Source organism: Neospora caninum, chromosome VIIa (genome assembly GCF_000208865.1).
Source record: "Neospora caninum Liverpool complete genome, chromosome VIIa".
Classification (NCBI taxonomy): domain Eukaryota; phylum Apicomplexa; class Conoidasida; order Eucoccidiorida; family Sarcocystidae; genus Neospora; species Neospora caninum.
Genome location: NC_018393.1, coordinates 409,033 through 423,429, shown reverse-complemented (window position 1 = coordinate 423,429; position 14,397 = coordinate 409,033). Strand labels below are relative to the sequence as shown.

General features: G+C 54.7%; 1 protein-coding gene across 1 annotated transcript; it reads right to left on the bottom strand.

Moving 5' to 3' along the window:
* Positions 1-470: 470 nt before the first annotated feature.
* Positions 471-14,012, bottom strand: NCLIV_019750 (conserved hypothetical protein; the record flags this gene model as incomplete). The annotated part of the gene is made up of 26 exons (XM_003882169.1): positions 471-638; positions 1,002-1,075; positions 1,424-1,649; positions 1,862-1,987; positions 2,156-2,228; positions 2,615-2,661; positions 3,250-3,694; positions 4,157-4,272; positions 4,804-4,930; positions 5,033-5,230; positions 5,741-5,892; positions 6,397-6,561; positions 6,976-7,039; positions 7,452-7,729; positions 8,004-8,103; positions 8,347-8,546; positions 8,865-8,990; positions 9,457-9,546; positions 9,897-10,090; positions 10,617-10,697; positions 11,186-11,242; positions 11,745-11,849; positions 12,273-12,337; positions 12,877-12,950; positions 13,217-13,304; positions 13,828-14,012. 26 exons carry the CDS (start codon positions 14,010-14,012, stop codon positions 471-473), a joined length of 3,624 nt encoding a protein of 1,207 aa, XP_003882218.1.
* Between the last annotated feature and the right edge of the window lie 385 nt (positions 14,013-14,397).

Here is a 14,397-nt window from a genome sequence, read left to right as displayed (position 1 = left end):
TGCGGCTTCACCTCCACCCCTCGGTGAGGAAGAAAGTCAAGCCGTTCACCTTGGACCGCTTCAGAAATTGCAGAAAAACCACGTCAGCGAGAAGAGCTTCGTTTTCGGTGTCGTGCGCACGACGCGCGACGAATGCGGCAAAGAAGACAACTCCACCGAAAAAAGTTTCGGAAAGATGCAGCGCTCAGACGCATCGGCGACTCTTTCAGCGCCGCTCAGACGCATCGGCGACTCTTTCAGCGCCGCTCTGACACCGTAGCTCAGTAAGCGGCGTAGAGAAGCTGCGAATCCTCGCGAACTCAGCTGGTCAGGTCTCTCCCCACGCAAGAGTCCACCACGAGCAAAAGACGCCCCCGAACTACCTTTTTTTCCGCCAGACAGAATTCAGCGCGTCAGCGAAAAGAGAGCAGAGAGAGAGCGAGAGGGTGAAGCACAAGAGAGCCCCAGCGGGCTAGAAAAACAGAGTGAGGTTAGAAAAGAGAGAGGACACGCGCTGCGAGAGCGAGGGCGTGAACTAGACGAGAGAGAAAAACGCTTTCCCCAAGGAAAAAGTGTTGAATTCGGCGAGCGAGGGTGAGTCGCGTCTTCTCAAAGTACGCCCAGGCCTCAACGACGCACTCGTTCTGGATGTTCAGCTCCTGAGAGAGAGAGACGGAAGGGAAGTGAAAAGGCCACTTGACGCAAAGAAGGGAAACGGACTCGTCCACCAGCGGAAAAGAGAGTGAGGAAGCAAGCCAGTGTCAACATGGAGACAGGAGAGCGTCTGGAATCGACAGAACGCAACTCGGGCAAAGAGCAAGAGGCGAGCAGACCGTCAGAGACAAGAGAGGAAACCGAGGCATCAAAAGATGGACTCGTGGGAAGAAGCACACCGAAAGTGCAGCGCACCGAAGAGGAGAGAAAGCTCAGAGAAAGGCACAGCCAAAAACTTGTACGAAAGCCGACGGCTGGAGCGTGAAAAAACGTACGAATGGGTATCCGTTAGAAAAGGTACTTCTTACCTTGCTCTTCTCCCACAGACGCCGCATCACGCGCATCTCCTCTCGGATGACATTCGGCGTATCCCTCATGGCCCCTGGAGAAAGCAACCCACCGCATATGTAGCGGGCACACAAAAAGTGAGGCTCTCATGTGTCCTCGTCGCTCTTCCCAGGTATCGCGCAGATACACATGCGTATACAGTTTACGTGTGCATGCGTGTACACATAGGCACGCATCTGTGTCAACATCGCACAGGATGTTCATCGCCTGCCGCGTCCCCCCCTGTCGGTGCTCGACACCGACAGGGTTTGCGCATCCCTCCAACTTCTTTGCAACTGCGTCCTTAGAGTTGTCTCTGTTTCGGTCGCGCGCCGTGGCTTCTCCGTTGCTTCGATCTACGTTTACATTCGAGCGTCTCGCGGCGCTTTACGCTGTCTCTGACCTGCTTCGACTTGGGTGTCCACCAACTGCTTGAGAAGGAGCGCGGCTTTGCAGAGACTGGCTGCGTCGTCCAGAAGTTGCTGATTTGTTTTCTCCTCCAAGACTCGTTCGAGACGGAGCAGACGGTCGACGTCTGCCACCGCGCGGCTCCTGCCGATGGCTTGGTCGAGGAAGAGCAAAAACTGCACGGTCTTGGCGACGCTCAGCGGATCCTTGTCCGCGCCTCGCTGGGCAGGAAACAGAAGAAGGCCCACGTGAGCTTCGACAGATGAAAGACTTCTTCGTGCCCAGTTGCTGGAGAGGAAACCGAACGAGAAGGGCTGTGCGCTCAGAGAGGAGGCCGATTTTCCTCTCCCCGAGCCCAGCCTCAGAGGGGCGTCAAGCGACCGGAAAATCTGAAGACACTCGGCATTTCGGGCACCTCCGACTGCGTTCTCACCTCATAGTAGGCGGTCGCGTCGTTCCGGTTGTTCATGTCAAAGTCGAGGAACACGCCGTGACCGAACAGGACGTCGGAGTCGCTGGGGAAAAGGGAAATCGCTTTTTCCTGGAGGAGCCGGCTCGTCTGCGAAAAAAAAGAAAGAGAAGAGAAAGAGAAGGATGCAGCGAAAGGCGAGGGATGGAGCAGGGAAAAGGACGGACACGCGGACGAGAAGAGGAAAGAAAGGGGAAAGAAAAGGGAAGGACAGCGGGAGAGAGAGCGAATGAGGGACAAAAGGAAAAAGAAGCCTACCAGCTGGAGGCCGTACATATCCGCCAACTCTTGAGCGAATTCCTGCATGCTTCGACCGCATCTCTCGTCGTCTCTGAGAAACCAAACACGGGGGAAATACACAAAGCCTCCTAGACACAGCGGATGCGACTCCAAATATATATATATATATGAGTGCGGATGACAGTACATTTACCCAAAGCAAGAGAGATCACTACTGCATGCGATTCTGTTTGGGCCACTATAGATACATGTATACGCACCTTCATCGTGCAAGCAATGAGCCGCACACACGCGCACTGTACATGATATACACCAATCTGTGCATGCGTCTGTCTGCTTGCGTTTCCGTCTATCTATGTTCCCTCTATACCTAGTGATCTGCTTATGGGTATAAGCCTAGACACTTGCATGGGGCGGACCTGACGCGTGGAGAGAGACGAGAAGGCCTCTGGATATGCCGCGCGCTTCGGAACTTACCGGATGCAGCGTTTAATCCATGGATCGAATGTCTCGAGCGTGGAGAGCTAATCAAGGGGAAATGCGAGGGAGAAAAACAACAGAGGTGAGAAGGAGAGAGAAACGAGAGACGAGCGGACCGGGAAGAAGAAAGCAGAGAAAGGCCGGACATAGGCCAAGCAATCGGACAAGAGATTTTGAGGTGGCATCGAAGAAAGCAACTCCATGGGGCGAGAAAAAGAAAGAAAAAGATCACGACGGACTCACACGCGAGGAGAACCCGGATCAGCTTAGACGTGGAGGGGGGGAGATAGCGGTGCGCAGAAAAACAACACATGGAGAAGGAACGGACGCTCGCGGGGTCTAGACTAGAAACGAAGTCGCTGAGCAGACCACACATAGGAACGAGGCACACACAGAATCCGAATTCCCAGAAACCGACAGAAAGCCTCACCGATGATGCAGGAGACCGCAGGACACATTAGGGACAAACCCCCTGGACCCAGAAAGAGAGAAAGAGGTGACGAAGAAGAGGGCGTTTTTACCAAGATTCAGGACCAGATCACGAAAGCAGAGAGAGAGACAGTTAAGAAGGAAAGGAGGAGACAGAAAGTAGAACGCTCCTCTCTTTGGCAAGGGCGGTTGTTCTGCGGTACCTTGGTCTTCCAGTCAAAAGACAGATACGCCTCATTTTTGGTCTGTACGTCTAGACTCCTCAAGGTCTCCTTGAGTTCCCTTTCTTCTTCTCGCCGGTCGCGCTGAGCTGTCCGTTCCCCTCCGGCTTCTTCGGCTGCGTCGCGCTGTCCTTTCTTCTTCGGCTGCTCGGCTTCTTGCGCACCCTTCACTTTGAGCACGGCGTACATGCCGTTGCGGTAGACGAGGTCAAACGCGGAAGAGCTGAGCTGCGACTTGAAACAGAAGCGCGCGAGCGACGCGACGGCCTTGGGGCAAGTGAAACTCTTCTCTTCGACGAGATCTGCGACGCTGAAGACGCTGATTTTTTTCTCCTTCGGGGCTGCAGAAGCCGATCCAGAGCGGCGCAGAGAATGGCACAGGCACGCAAGATGGTCAGTGTGAAGGAAGCGGCGACAGCGCTTGGGGCTGGAAGAAAAAACCAAAAAAAGAGCGGTGAAGCATCGGAGCGCGCCAAGGCCGCCAGGAGAGACGCTGGCGACGCGGAGGGACAGACTAACGCGCCGGAAAAGCCGATAGAGAGAGGCGCAGAGCGACAACACGCAAAAGTACCGGCGGGCTGGAAAAACGTGACGCTCCAGAGGCAAGGAGAAATCCAGCCCCAGGCAAGAGGAGCGCAAAGGGCGTCCCATCTCGGGGTGAAGCGACTTGCGCAAAAGCCGGTCTAGACCACGGGGGCAAGGGCGGGGGATTTTACTGGCGAAACTTCGCCATGGACTGCCTTCAGTTTCTGGTGACAACACGCTGGACCCCCGGAGACATAGGGAGTCGGAAAGTGGAGAACGGAAGAGACTCCCTCGTGAAGGCGACTGCGTGCCTGAAAAGAATCGAAAGGCGACAGCCTCTGTGAGTGCGTGCGTCGACTCCAACCCACCTGCACACCGAAAGTTGCTGATGAGGAGATAGTCCGTTTTGTACACGCGTTGCATCATCGCTGCGTACAGCTTCTCTGGGGGACACGCCGAGGCGCCGTAGAGAAATTGCACCTGGGACGCGAACATCGACAGAACCACTCGGGGCAAAGAGGTGAGAGTGAGACGAAATCGCGGTGAAAATGAACACTCAAACGAGGTGGGAAACAGAACCCGCGAGCGCCGCGGCAAGAGACGAAACCGAAAAAAAGGAAAGAGAAGAACCCCCCAGAGAGAGAGGAAATTTCGCAGTCGCTCAGAGAGCGCCCGAGAGCGAATTGGCAAAATCCGAACGCGACAGAATGAGAGGAAATTAGAGACGTGCGAGAGAGAGCAAGAGAAGGACCAGTTCCCGCTGTGTCGCCGTTTCTAGCCCCTCCTACTCGTCGTGCGTTCCTCTCTTTGGAGGAGAAGACGCGAATCGCAAACCGTGCGGTAACTCAGAGAAGAATCGTGAAAGCAGGGAGGCCGAACAGAAACGCCAGGCACAGTCGAGAGGGACACACACTGAGGAGCCGCGTCACCCGGTCCAGGTGTGTACATCTCTGTCTCTCCCGGCGGCGCGAGGTCTCGCCGCCTTCCCCTTCTTGTCCCCTTTTGCCCTACGCGTTTCCTCATCTCTGTCTGCTCGAACTGCGGGTGAATGACGAGCCGCAGCTTGGTGGCTGCGCGGAGCGTCGCCGACGCAGGCATGTCTCCGATGATCGCGGCGTCCGGCGGCAGATTGGTTTTTCTGAAACGCACGAGGCAGAGAACTCGGGGCACAAGGCCTGAGAGGAGGCGTGCGGGGAAGAGCGGAAAAGGAGACGAGGCAGAAAGCAGAGATCTCGCTCACAGCCAGTCGATGAGAGAAAGCCTGCTCGGGTTAGCCGCGTTCTCGGTCGCAGGGTCAACGCCGATCATTTCTTCAACGGGAAGCTTGAGGCAGAAGGGGAGCGCGGCGGCACAGGTGAACAGAAGCGCATGCACGAGGAAGGCGACGCGCGAACGACAGCGGAGGCCGCCTGTCAGTCTGCTGCCCAGCGACGCGACGCTGAAAAAAGACAGACACCAAACAGGAACTCTCCTGAAAAGACGAATCGACACCTACGCGCGCAGGGCGAAACATACTCGCATGCACCTACCTCTACAGAGACACCCTGGGATCGCGCTCACGCATAAACAAATACAAAAATACATATACATATAGATATATACGTGCTACATTCGGGTCAATGCACAGTCACAAATAAACATACTCGTGCATCTTTCTCTCTTCTGTCATATATTTGTATCTCGCTGCGTACGGGTTCAACCGTCCAACCTTTTTCCTAGGTGCATGTATGCCTCTGTAGGGTTCACGCCTCGCACTCTCTGTCTCCCCTCCTCTCGTCGAGCGTCTTCGTGTTCCCTCTCCCTTCTGTGCCCTCGGTTCTGTTCTGTCTCGCGCTCGGATCGCCGTTGTGTGTTGCTATTTTTTCCACGCTGCATGTGGACCTGCCTCCGTCCACCGCCTGTGAGCTCGTCTCTCTGCTTTGGACTCGCCCCGCGACTTCCTTCTCACGTGGGCAGATTCAAGGACGCCGCCAAGGCGCATGCAAGAGCTCTCCAGAGCGCAGGCGAGGCGACCGTGACAGCGGCCAAGACGCAGAGAAGGGGGAGACACAGAACGCGGAGGCGCGCGATCAGGAGCATGAGAACCACGAAGAAGACCGTCTGAACGGACACGCACGGCACACGGCGAGACACAACGGAACTGGAGGGACGCAGCAGCCACCGATGCTTTGCCCGTCAAACAGACCGGGAGACAGCGCCGTGTGACTGAGAGGTCGAGAATGGAGGCGGTGTCTGAGGGAGCAGCTGAAAAACACTCGCGTCTCAAAGCGGGAGAGAGACAGAGAGGAAGAGAGAGAGAACTGCAACAGGGAGAGACGAGAGAAATGCAACAGGGAGAGACAAGAGAAATGCAACAGGGAGAGACAAGAGACAGACAAGAGAGAAAAAGGGAGAGGGAGGGGTATTCTTGCGGAGAAGAGGACACCCGGATCGGAGGGAAGAGAAAGGACGACACTGTATTTTTCTCCGAAGAATCGAGGGAAGAATTGAAAGAGGAGCCTTCGTGGGATTGAAAGAGTGACGCGCCGAGCCTGAGGGCCCAGGCAAAATGGAGCTCTTCCTCTTCGCACTGCGGGAGAGAGAAAGGCGAATCCAAAAAAGTACCTGGACTGAGAGATAGAAGAGATCGGGCATAAGATAAACCGAGGACACCAGTTGGTCTTCCAATTGAGCTCGCAGTTTCCCCTCCACTCTTCGCCGCTTCTCTGCGACAGAGACAACGGCATCGACAGCTGACCGCGGCGCCTCGTCTTGTTTATCCATCTTTCCCTGCATGCACCAAACGGCAATACAGCAACTTTCTACCTCACGGAAGGAGAGGAAGAAAGCAACTCCTCGACAAAGATATATATATATATATATATGCAGATGCACATGATATATGCAGATGTCTACCTATCTACATATCTACACACACGCATAAATATATGGAACACACTGTCGCCGTCACGCACACACTCACAAATCTATATATATATATATATATATACATCGATAGAGAGAGAAAATTTCATATCTCTATATATGCATATACATGGAGAGAACGGTAGAGCCGATTTCGTTTGTGTGGCGCCCAGGCTAGCATGCGAGGGTGTCTGCATGCGCCGGCGAGTAGAGTGCGAAGCACGCCAGACGCGGCTTGTGGGTGCTTCGTTGCAGATCGCTTGGCTTCTCCAGTCTCACCGGCCGCCTTCGTCGCAACTCTGGCGCACCCGCCGACGAGGGGAAGCGACGCGTGTGTTGATACCTGGGGAGGAGACCGCAGCAAACAACCCCAAGTCACAGCAAACAACCCCAAGTCACAGCAAACAACCCCAAGTCACAGCAAACAACCCCAAGTCACGGAGAGAAGGGGAGAGATTTTCGAAGACCCGTTCAAAGCTCCGCCGCACGGGAGAAGGCGGGAGGGCGATCTGTGGATCTGCGCCACAAGGTGTGCTTCCCTTTGTGTGTGTCGCTCGGCCGTGTGCCGTCTGTGCGCGCTGTTTTGTGAACTCCGTCGTCTTTTGGTGGTTTTGATTCGCGGAGGCATCGAAGCCTCATGAAACCGCTTTGACGCTGCTTTGAACTTCGAGAGGTCGAGCATGCATAGTGCAAAAACGACTGGTCAGAAATGCCGGCGGCGTTGAACGGCGAACCCGGAGAGGACAAAAGCGCACCTGGAGTCAGTCGTTCGGGGCGGGTCGCTCGTTTCCACTGCTTTCTGTCTCGCTGTCTCTTCGTTGTCTTCCTCCATTTTCTCTTCGCCACCGTCCACAGTCAGCGTCTCTTCAGAGAGGTTCACGTAGAGGCGGGGCGACAGGCGACCCAGGTGGTGCAAGAAGAGAAGCTGGTCGGAGGCGAGCAAGAGGAACAGGAAGAGCGCGACGCCGGCACAGAGGAAGAGACGCGACGGAGCGATAAGGTTGAAGAAGTAGGGGGAGAAGAACTCGAATTCCTGGAGAGGAACGGAGAGAGCGAAACACGCCTCAGAGAGAAGAAGAGAGAGCGCAGAGACGAGGGAGGAGAGGGAAAAGACGCAGCAAAAGCAGACAGCAGGCGAAGAACAGGGGAAATCGCAGAACGAGGAAGGAGAGAGAAGCGAAACGATAGACATATGTGACAAAGAGAGGAACGATTCGGCCACGAGAATGCCCGGAGTTGGAGGTTTGCGAGCCCAGACAGGAGAGAGACCCACACCGGATAATCTCAACTCGTTCTCTCGTCCTTACTGTTCCGCCCATGAGGTAGATGTTGGTGTCGAAGGTATGGGGCGCCAGGCCGAGCTTATAGAGCAGAAGTTGGAAAACGTGGGAGTCATCCTTGTCGAATCTGACAAAACCCAATCGCAATCTCGCACTCTCTTCTCTCTGCGTCTACGGTTTCAGCCAAAAGCACGCTCTTCATTTCCTTCGCCCTTCCTTCTCAGACAGAGGCGTTTGCGTTTTCGCCCTCTTCGCTCGGGAATGGTTGAGGCATTTCGACGCCATCTTCTGTGGGCGTTGCACATCGGCGCATTCGCTGCGTTTGCCGCTCTCTTCTCTCCCTGAGAGCTCTGCTCCCTGTCTCGCTTACCCGCCCAGAGACAGCCGAATGAGCAAGCACAGGACGACGGCGAGAAATCCTCTTTGAACGTTTTGGGGAAAGAGTCGCAGAGCGGCTCCGCCCGCTCCTCCGCTGCTTTCCTTTTGCCGCGCAGTTCGCAGGCGAGAAATCGGCCAGGCGAGGAGAACAAAGACGACGGAGAAAAGCGTGTGCGGTAGGAAAGACAAAAGCTAGGAAGGCAAACACACACCGCGCACAATGCCGTCTTCTCGTGCGCGCGTCGCCGACAAAATGGGAAAACGCGGAGACTGCACGGAAAAAGGCGAATCGTCCTCTTGGTGTGGGTGTGCGTTTCCTGTCGCTGCGCCCCGCCGCACACAGCGCGCCCGGCCCAAAGCAAAAACGCAAGTTTCATAGGCGGGGAACCGCGCGAGGTAGACTGCATAGGAGAGAGACCGCGTTCGATCGAAATTGCGCGTTTGGTTTTCTCGCGAGACAACCACGTAGAGCGTCGCCCCGGGAGGCGCCGGCGCGGGCTTGTCGCATACCAAGTATCTCGGGAAGAAATGGAGGAAAACGTTGGCGACGAAGGCTGCGCAGAGGACGGCGAAGACGCGCCGCATTAGCCGCTCTACCGGGAAGCCGACGAGCAGTGTTGCGAACAAGGCTGCAACCTGAGGCCCCAGAGAAGGAGAGACACAGAGAGACTGCGAGACACCAGAGGAGCTTGGTAACGTCGCCGAGGTCTGCGACGACACGCGCGCGAGAAAGACAAAGGAGAGACACGGAAGCCGATCGAGAGGCAAGAAGGCGACGCCCGCCCCCGCGAGAAGGCTGTGGAGACCTCGCCTCGGCCGTGGGTGGCGAGAGACCGAAAGGCTTGAGGAAGCAGGCGCCGGATGCGCCGTGAGTTTGGGGGCACGAAAAGCAAAGAGAGACAGGAAGAGACACAGCGCGCGGGGGGAACCAGAAAAAGAACGTGCACGAAAAGAGAACGCGCTTGCGAGCAGAGAAAGAAGAACCGAATCGGGAGGAAGACGCCAGACGAGAGTGGAGGCGCGAGAGTGGAGGCGAGAGCGCGGCAACGCAGGACTGCACAGGAGAGGGGAACGAGAGGGGCGATTGGGAAGAGACGGTCACCTGCGTTGTGATGACGAAGACGCCGAACTGCCACAAGACGAGAAGGAGGAGAGTGGAGAGGAACAGCAGGGCGAGAAGCTTCTTCTCCCGCTGCAGGGACAAGACAAAAACGAGAGAGCGAGGTCGAGGAGGCGAGACGGGCGCAGAAGCGAAGCGCTGAACGCGCACGCAGCTCCGCCCCCACGAGCCTGCCACAGAGCCTTTTTGCTGGGAAGGGAAGAGCAATCAAATGGGCTTCTTTCCCACGAGCCCTCCATCATTTCTCGCGTGTCCTTTTCTCCTCGCGCGCTCTTGATCAAAGTGCCTCGCCTACTTGCCCATCGTCCTGTACATCGCATCTGTCCCCCATCTCCTCTCTCCTCATTTTCTTCCCCGGTTCTCTCGCTCCTCCGTCCTCACTGTCTCTCCCTCGTCTGCCGGCCGCTGCAGCTTTGCCTCACCTGGCGCAGGGCGGCGTGACATTTTGCGTCTCGACACGGAACCGCCGACGCGGAAGGCTTGGCGGAGTCTTTGCGCGTTGCCCAGCGCCTCAGCATCACCCTCTGGATGCGAGCATGCGTCTGGAGAAGCACTACGACCGTCGCGATGTTGATCCAGAGGAAAGGGAGTGCCCAGTTCTCCCGCAGCGGCGTCGCTGGAGACAGGGAACGCCAACGGCACAAAAGCGTTTCAGCGCGGGGGCGTGTAAAGCCAAGTGCTGAAGCTAAGCAAGGAAAGAGGAGACGATCGCGCGCACACAGAGAGCGACGAGACGACGAGAGAAACCAAGAGTTAACGAGACACAGCGGAGACGAAGAGAGCACAGGAAGACAAAGCCGCAGAGCGCCGGCCGGAATCATGGAGGCATATAGCAGCGAAACAAAGAAAAAGACAGGGGGGAAAATTTGAAAAAGAAAGAAGGAAGAGAAGGCAGATAAAACAGAGACGGGATGCAAAACAGACAGAAGCACAAGACGAAAAGACGAAAAGAAGAGCGAAGGAGGAGAGGACGAAACAAAAGAGAAAACACCCAACGCGGAAGGCGAGCAGGCCGAGAGGAGGCCGAGGAGGGAGGAGCCGAAGTGCCTCACGGCAGGGACAGGGGGGGAAAGAGATAAACCGGCGAAGTATGGCAAGAGCGCGAGGCGAAGACAAACGCGTGGAGAGGCTTTCGGTCCTACCTTGAACGCGAACGACGAGACGATGGTAGTAATTCGCGAAGAAGAACCCAAAGCATGCACAGGCGCAAAATGCGCTGCCGCCTGGAATTCCACGAAGAGACACACGCACGCAGCGTCGAGGAAACAGAGACAGCGCAGCCTCGCGGAAGATGCAAAAACAGGGCGCGCCAAAGAAACGAAAGAGGGCGAGGCAGAAGAAGTCCCGGGAAGAAACAGAGTCGAGAAAGGGAAGGCGATCGAACGAGGCGCAGACAGAGGAAACGGAGAGAGGCAAGTGACGACCGTAGACCCAACGGCGATGCCAGCACTTCTAGACAAATGCATCTATCCATACACAAACATACACACGTGTCCGGTCTACACATATGCACGCGCGCCCAGACACATCTCTGAAGTTAAGTGATCTACGGAGAGTAACGCGGCTTGAGACCGAGCCTTCGACGAGGATGTCTAGGTCGACTATATATATATATATATATATGTGTATATGCGTGTGGGGCATGTGCCTGGAGCCATAAACAATGCAGAGCCATGCAGTTTGCCACGTTCGACAACGACTGGGAAAGTACCTGTGACGGCTGCGAGCCCGACAAGCACTGCGACGCCGAGCGCCTGGAGCAGAAAAACTGGAGGAAGCCAGGGAAAAGCCGCAAGAAGAAAGCAAGAAGAAACCGGTCCACACGCGACACACGAGATGACAGCTCAAATGTCTGAGGAGCGCGGGAAAAACGACTGAGGAAGGCGGGAACGGAAGTGATGGAGAGACGAGGCAGTGCAGACATGCGAGAGCGGGGAGGGCGCCGGCAACTACATGCAAAAAATACACGCATTTCGATGATTAAAATCAAATATGTCCATACGCAATACTGCATGCTGCAGCTGTATTGACGTCATCCGTAAATAGATATCAGTGTGTACGCAGATGTCGATGACTGTACGTATATCCATAAATGTATTTATATGTAGAGTATTGGGCACCCAGAAATGCTTAATATATATACAGAGATGTGTGAGACACGCAGAGATGTATACCGTATGAACGCACGTAGATACTATGAATGTGTCGTGTGGGAGAGAGGCTGTCTCTTTTCGGAAAGAGAAATGGAGAGAAGCCGTTCGCGTTCTCACCGCATGCAGTGTAAAAGTTGAAGGGGGTGCGTGCGATGTACTCGGTCAGCCATGCGTCCCCGAGGAGGGCGTGGAGCGCGCGGTAGAGCAGCCCCGCAAGCAGCTCTGAGCGGAAAAGACAAACCCAGAGACGCGAAGTGGTAGCGACAAGAAAACGAGACGAACGGGAGGAAGGCGAGAGAGATGGAACACACAGCAAGGGCGCCAAACAGGCTCGAGACACTGTGCAGGACTGAAAGAGAGAAGAGAAGGCACAAAAGAGAGATTATTATTATAGAGAAAAAGAGTACTCTGAGGGAGAACAACCAGCTGAGAGGGGAAGAGAGCTGCGAAAAAGGGACCAGAAGACGACAGGAACGACTGAACACTGCTAAGGCAAGGAACGACGGACGAGACGCGCGAAAAGAAAAAGCACAATTGAGCGAGGAGACAAGGCAAGGAAGGTCTGCCGGGACGTCTGCGCGGAGCCTATATTTGTCTCAAAGACAGCAACGGCGTTTGGGTTTTCTATGGCCGAATGCGGAGTACCTTGGTAGACATTAAAACGACGGAGAGCGTTCACCACATCCGGATGCTCAGACCTTTCGTCTCGCCTGCACCAACGTGAAGACGGCGGCACAGACGGCCGAAACCAGCGAAAAAAACGGACGCCTGCATGTTTGAGGCGCTCGCGTGATGCATCTCAGATCCTCACAGAACTAGCACATTGCTCCCCTTTTTTCATTCAAGGGAAAACACCAAAGTCGCCAGTAGTTGCGCACACACCGGTGCCTAGGCCTTTACGAAGAAGAACCACCCCAGCTGCGGTTCCGGTAAAAATCGCGTTCGGATGCGCAGACCGAAACGAAGAAATCGAGAAGGCGAGCAGTCGTACGAGATGAGATCTCTACCGACCCCTAAAGAAGCAACGCATGCACGGAGCTCCACTGAAAAACTTGCGCCGCGTTTACCGAGTTCCCCAAGCAGAAATTAGAGAGACGAGCGTGGCAAGAACCCTGGTCAGTTCTTTTCAAAGAACCTCGCCATGTCTAACCACATGCCAATATACATATGTACAGATATAGGTCTACATTTATACAACGATACACTGATAGATACACGCGTATACCTATATATATCACGACAAACCTACAGCACAGCGTCGAGACCCGCTCGCCAGGTCGGCGCAGCAATCACGTCGTTAAAGAACGAGTAGTAAAAGGAGCCCTGAGGGAGACGAAACACAGTTCCGAAAAAACACAGAAGGTAAAGGCAAATGCATACATGATCATATATATACATATATAGCGTTGCACTTCGACTCAGGTCCAGGTGTAGATACTTAATGCCTGTAGTGGTATTCATATATACGAATATTTCTGTAACTATGTATCCATCGGCATATCTACGAACAGAGCAATCCATATACAAACATCCGCACATGTACATATAATATACATATATATATATGTATATCGGTATGGTTTGTTTACCTCAGAATATGCAGAAATTTGTTGTTTTTCGTACGGCCACTCGAAGGTGAGGCGATGCCGCCGATAGAGGAAGAAGAGGAAGAAGAGGCTGTGAGCAAGAATAGAGGGGAAGCAGGGTTCGAGAGAGGAAGCATGCAGAACGTTGTTCTTTCCTTTTGCGCGCCATAACAACCTGTACTCTCTGGATCCTTTTCTCGCAGCATGCGTCAATCGATGTGCCTTTCTGTCTGTTAAGTCGCCCCGTCTTCCCTGTCTCAGCTATTTATTTCTCTGTCGCATATTATTCTGATTTCCCGCTCCCGTTCGCTTTTGTTTTGCTCCACAACCACAGACTTCACTACGAAGGATGAACCTGCCATGAGTCTTTGCTCAATCCCCCTCCCCCCCCCCCCCGTGACATGTGCCTCGCTCACCCTTTTCCTCTCTCGCGTGACTTCTTGCTCCCTCCTTTCCCCTCTTTTTTGTATTCTCGCTATGTGTCGGTTTCGCACATCCCCGTCTGCATCTCCTGTGCCACATGCTTCTCCCTATGCTTTTGTCTTTCCATGGTTTTCTATTTTGTCTGTGTCGTCTCTGTTTGAAGGGGAGGGGGGACCCAGCAGGGAGGCTACCCGATGAGAGTCGAGAAGAGCCAGGTGGCCTTGGCACTGCATTTCCGGGGAAAGCCGATGAGGCAGCCGCTCTCGTCGGTTTCTTCGTTCTCTGGCCGGTTTTCTGCGCGCTCTGTGTCGCCACGTTCATCGGGAAGAGGAAGAGAGGACGTTGCGGAGGCAGTCGAAACGGAACAAGGCTGCATGCGCCGGCGCGCGTCCCCAGGGTGCAGTCTCGCCATCGTCTTTGCCCAGTCGTGAGGCGCGAGAGCATGCGGGAGCCGGGGACAGCTTATTCTCCGCAGGTATCTTCTCACACACAGCGGTCGGGGAACAAAGGCAAGAAAGGAGAGAAGAAGAGAAGGGGAAGAAAAAACCCGGAGAAAAGATGAGGAAAAAGAAAACGAAGGAAAGAGGGAAGAGGAAGAAAGAAGAGACGCATGGAGAGACGAATGGAGAAAAGAAAAGAGAAGGAACAGAACAAGAAAGAGAAGAAGGGAAAGAAGGAAGAGAAGAAAAGAGAGACAGAGAAACAAGTGGAGAGGAGACGGGAAGCGACAGGCCGGTGAGCAAGACACACGAGACTTTGAG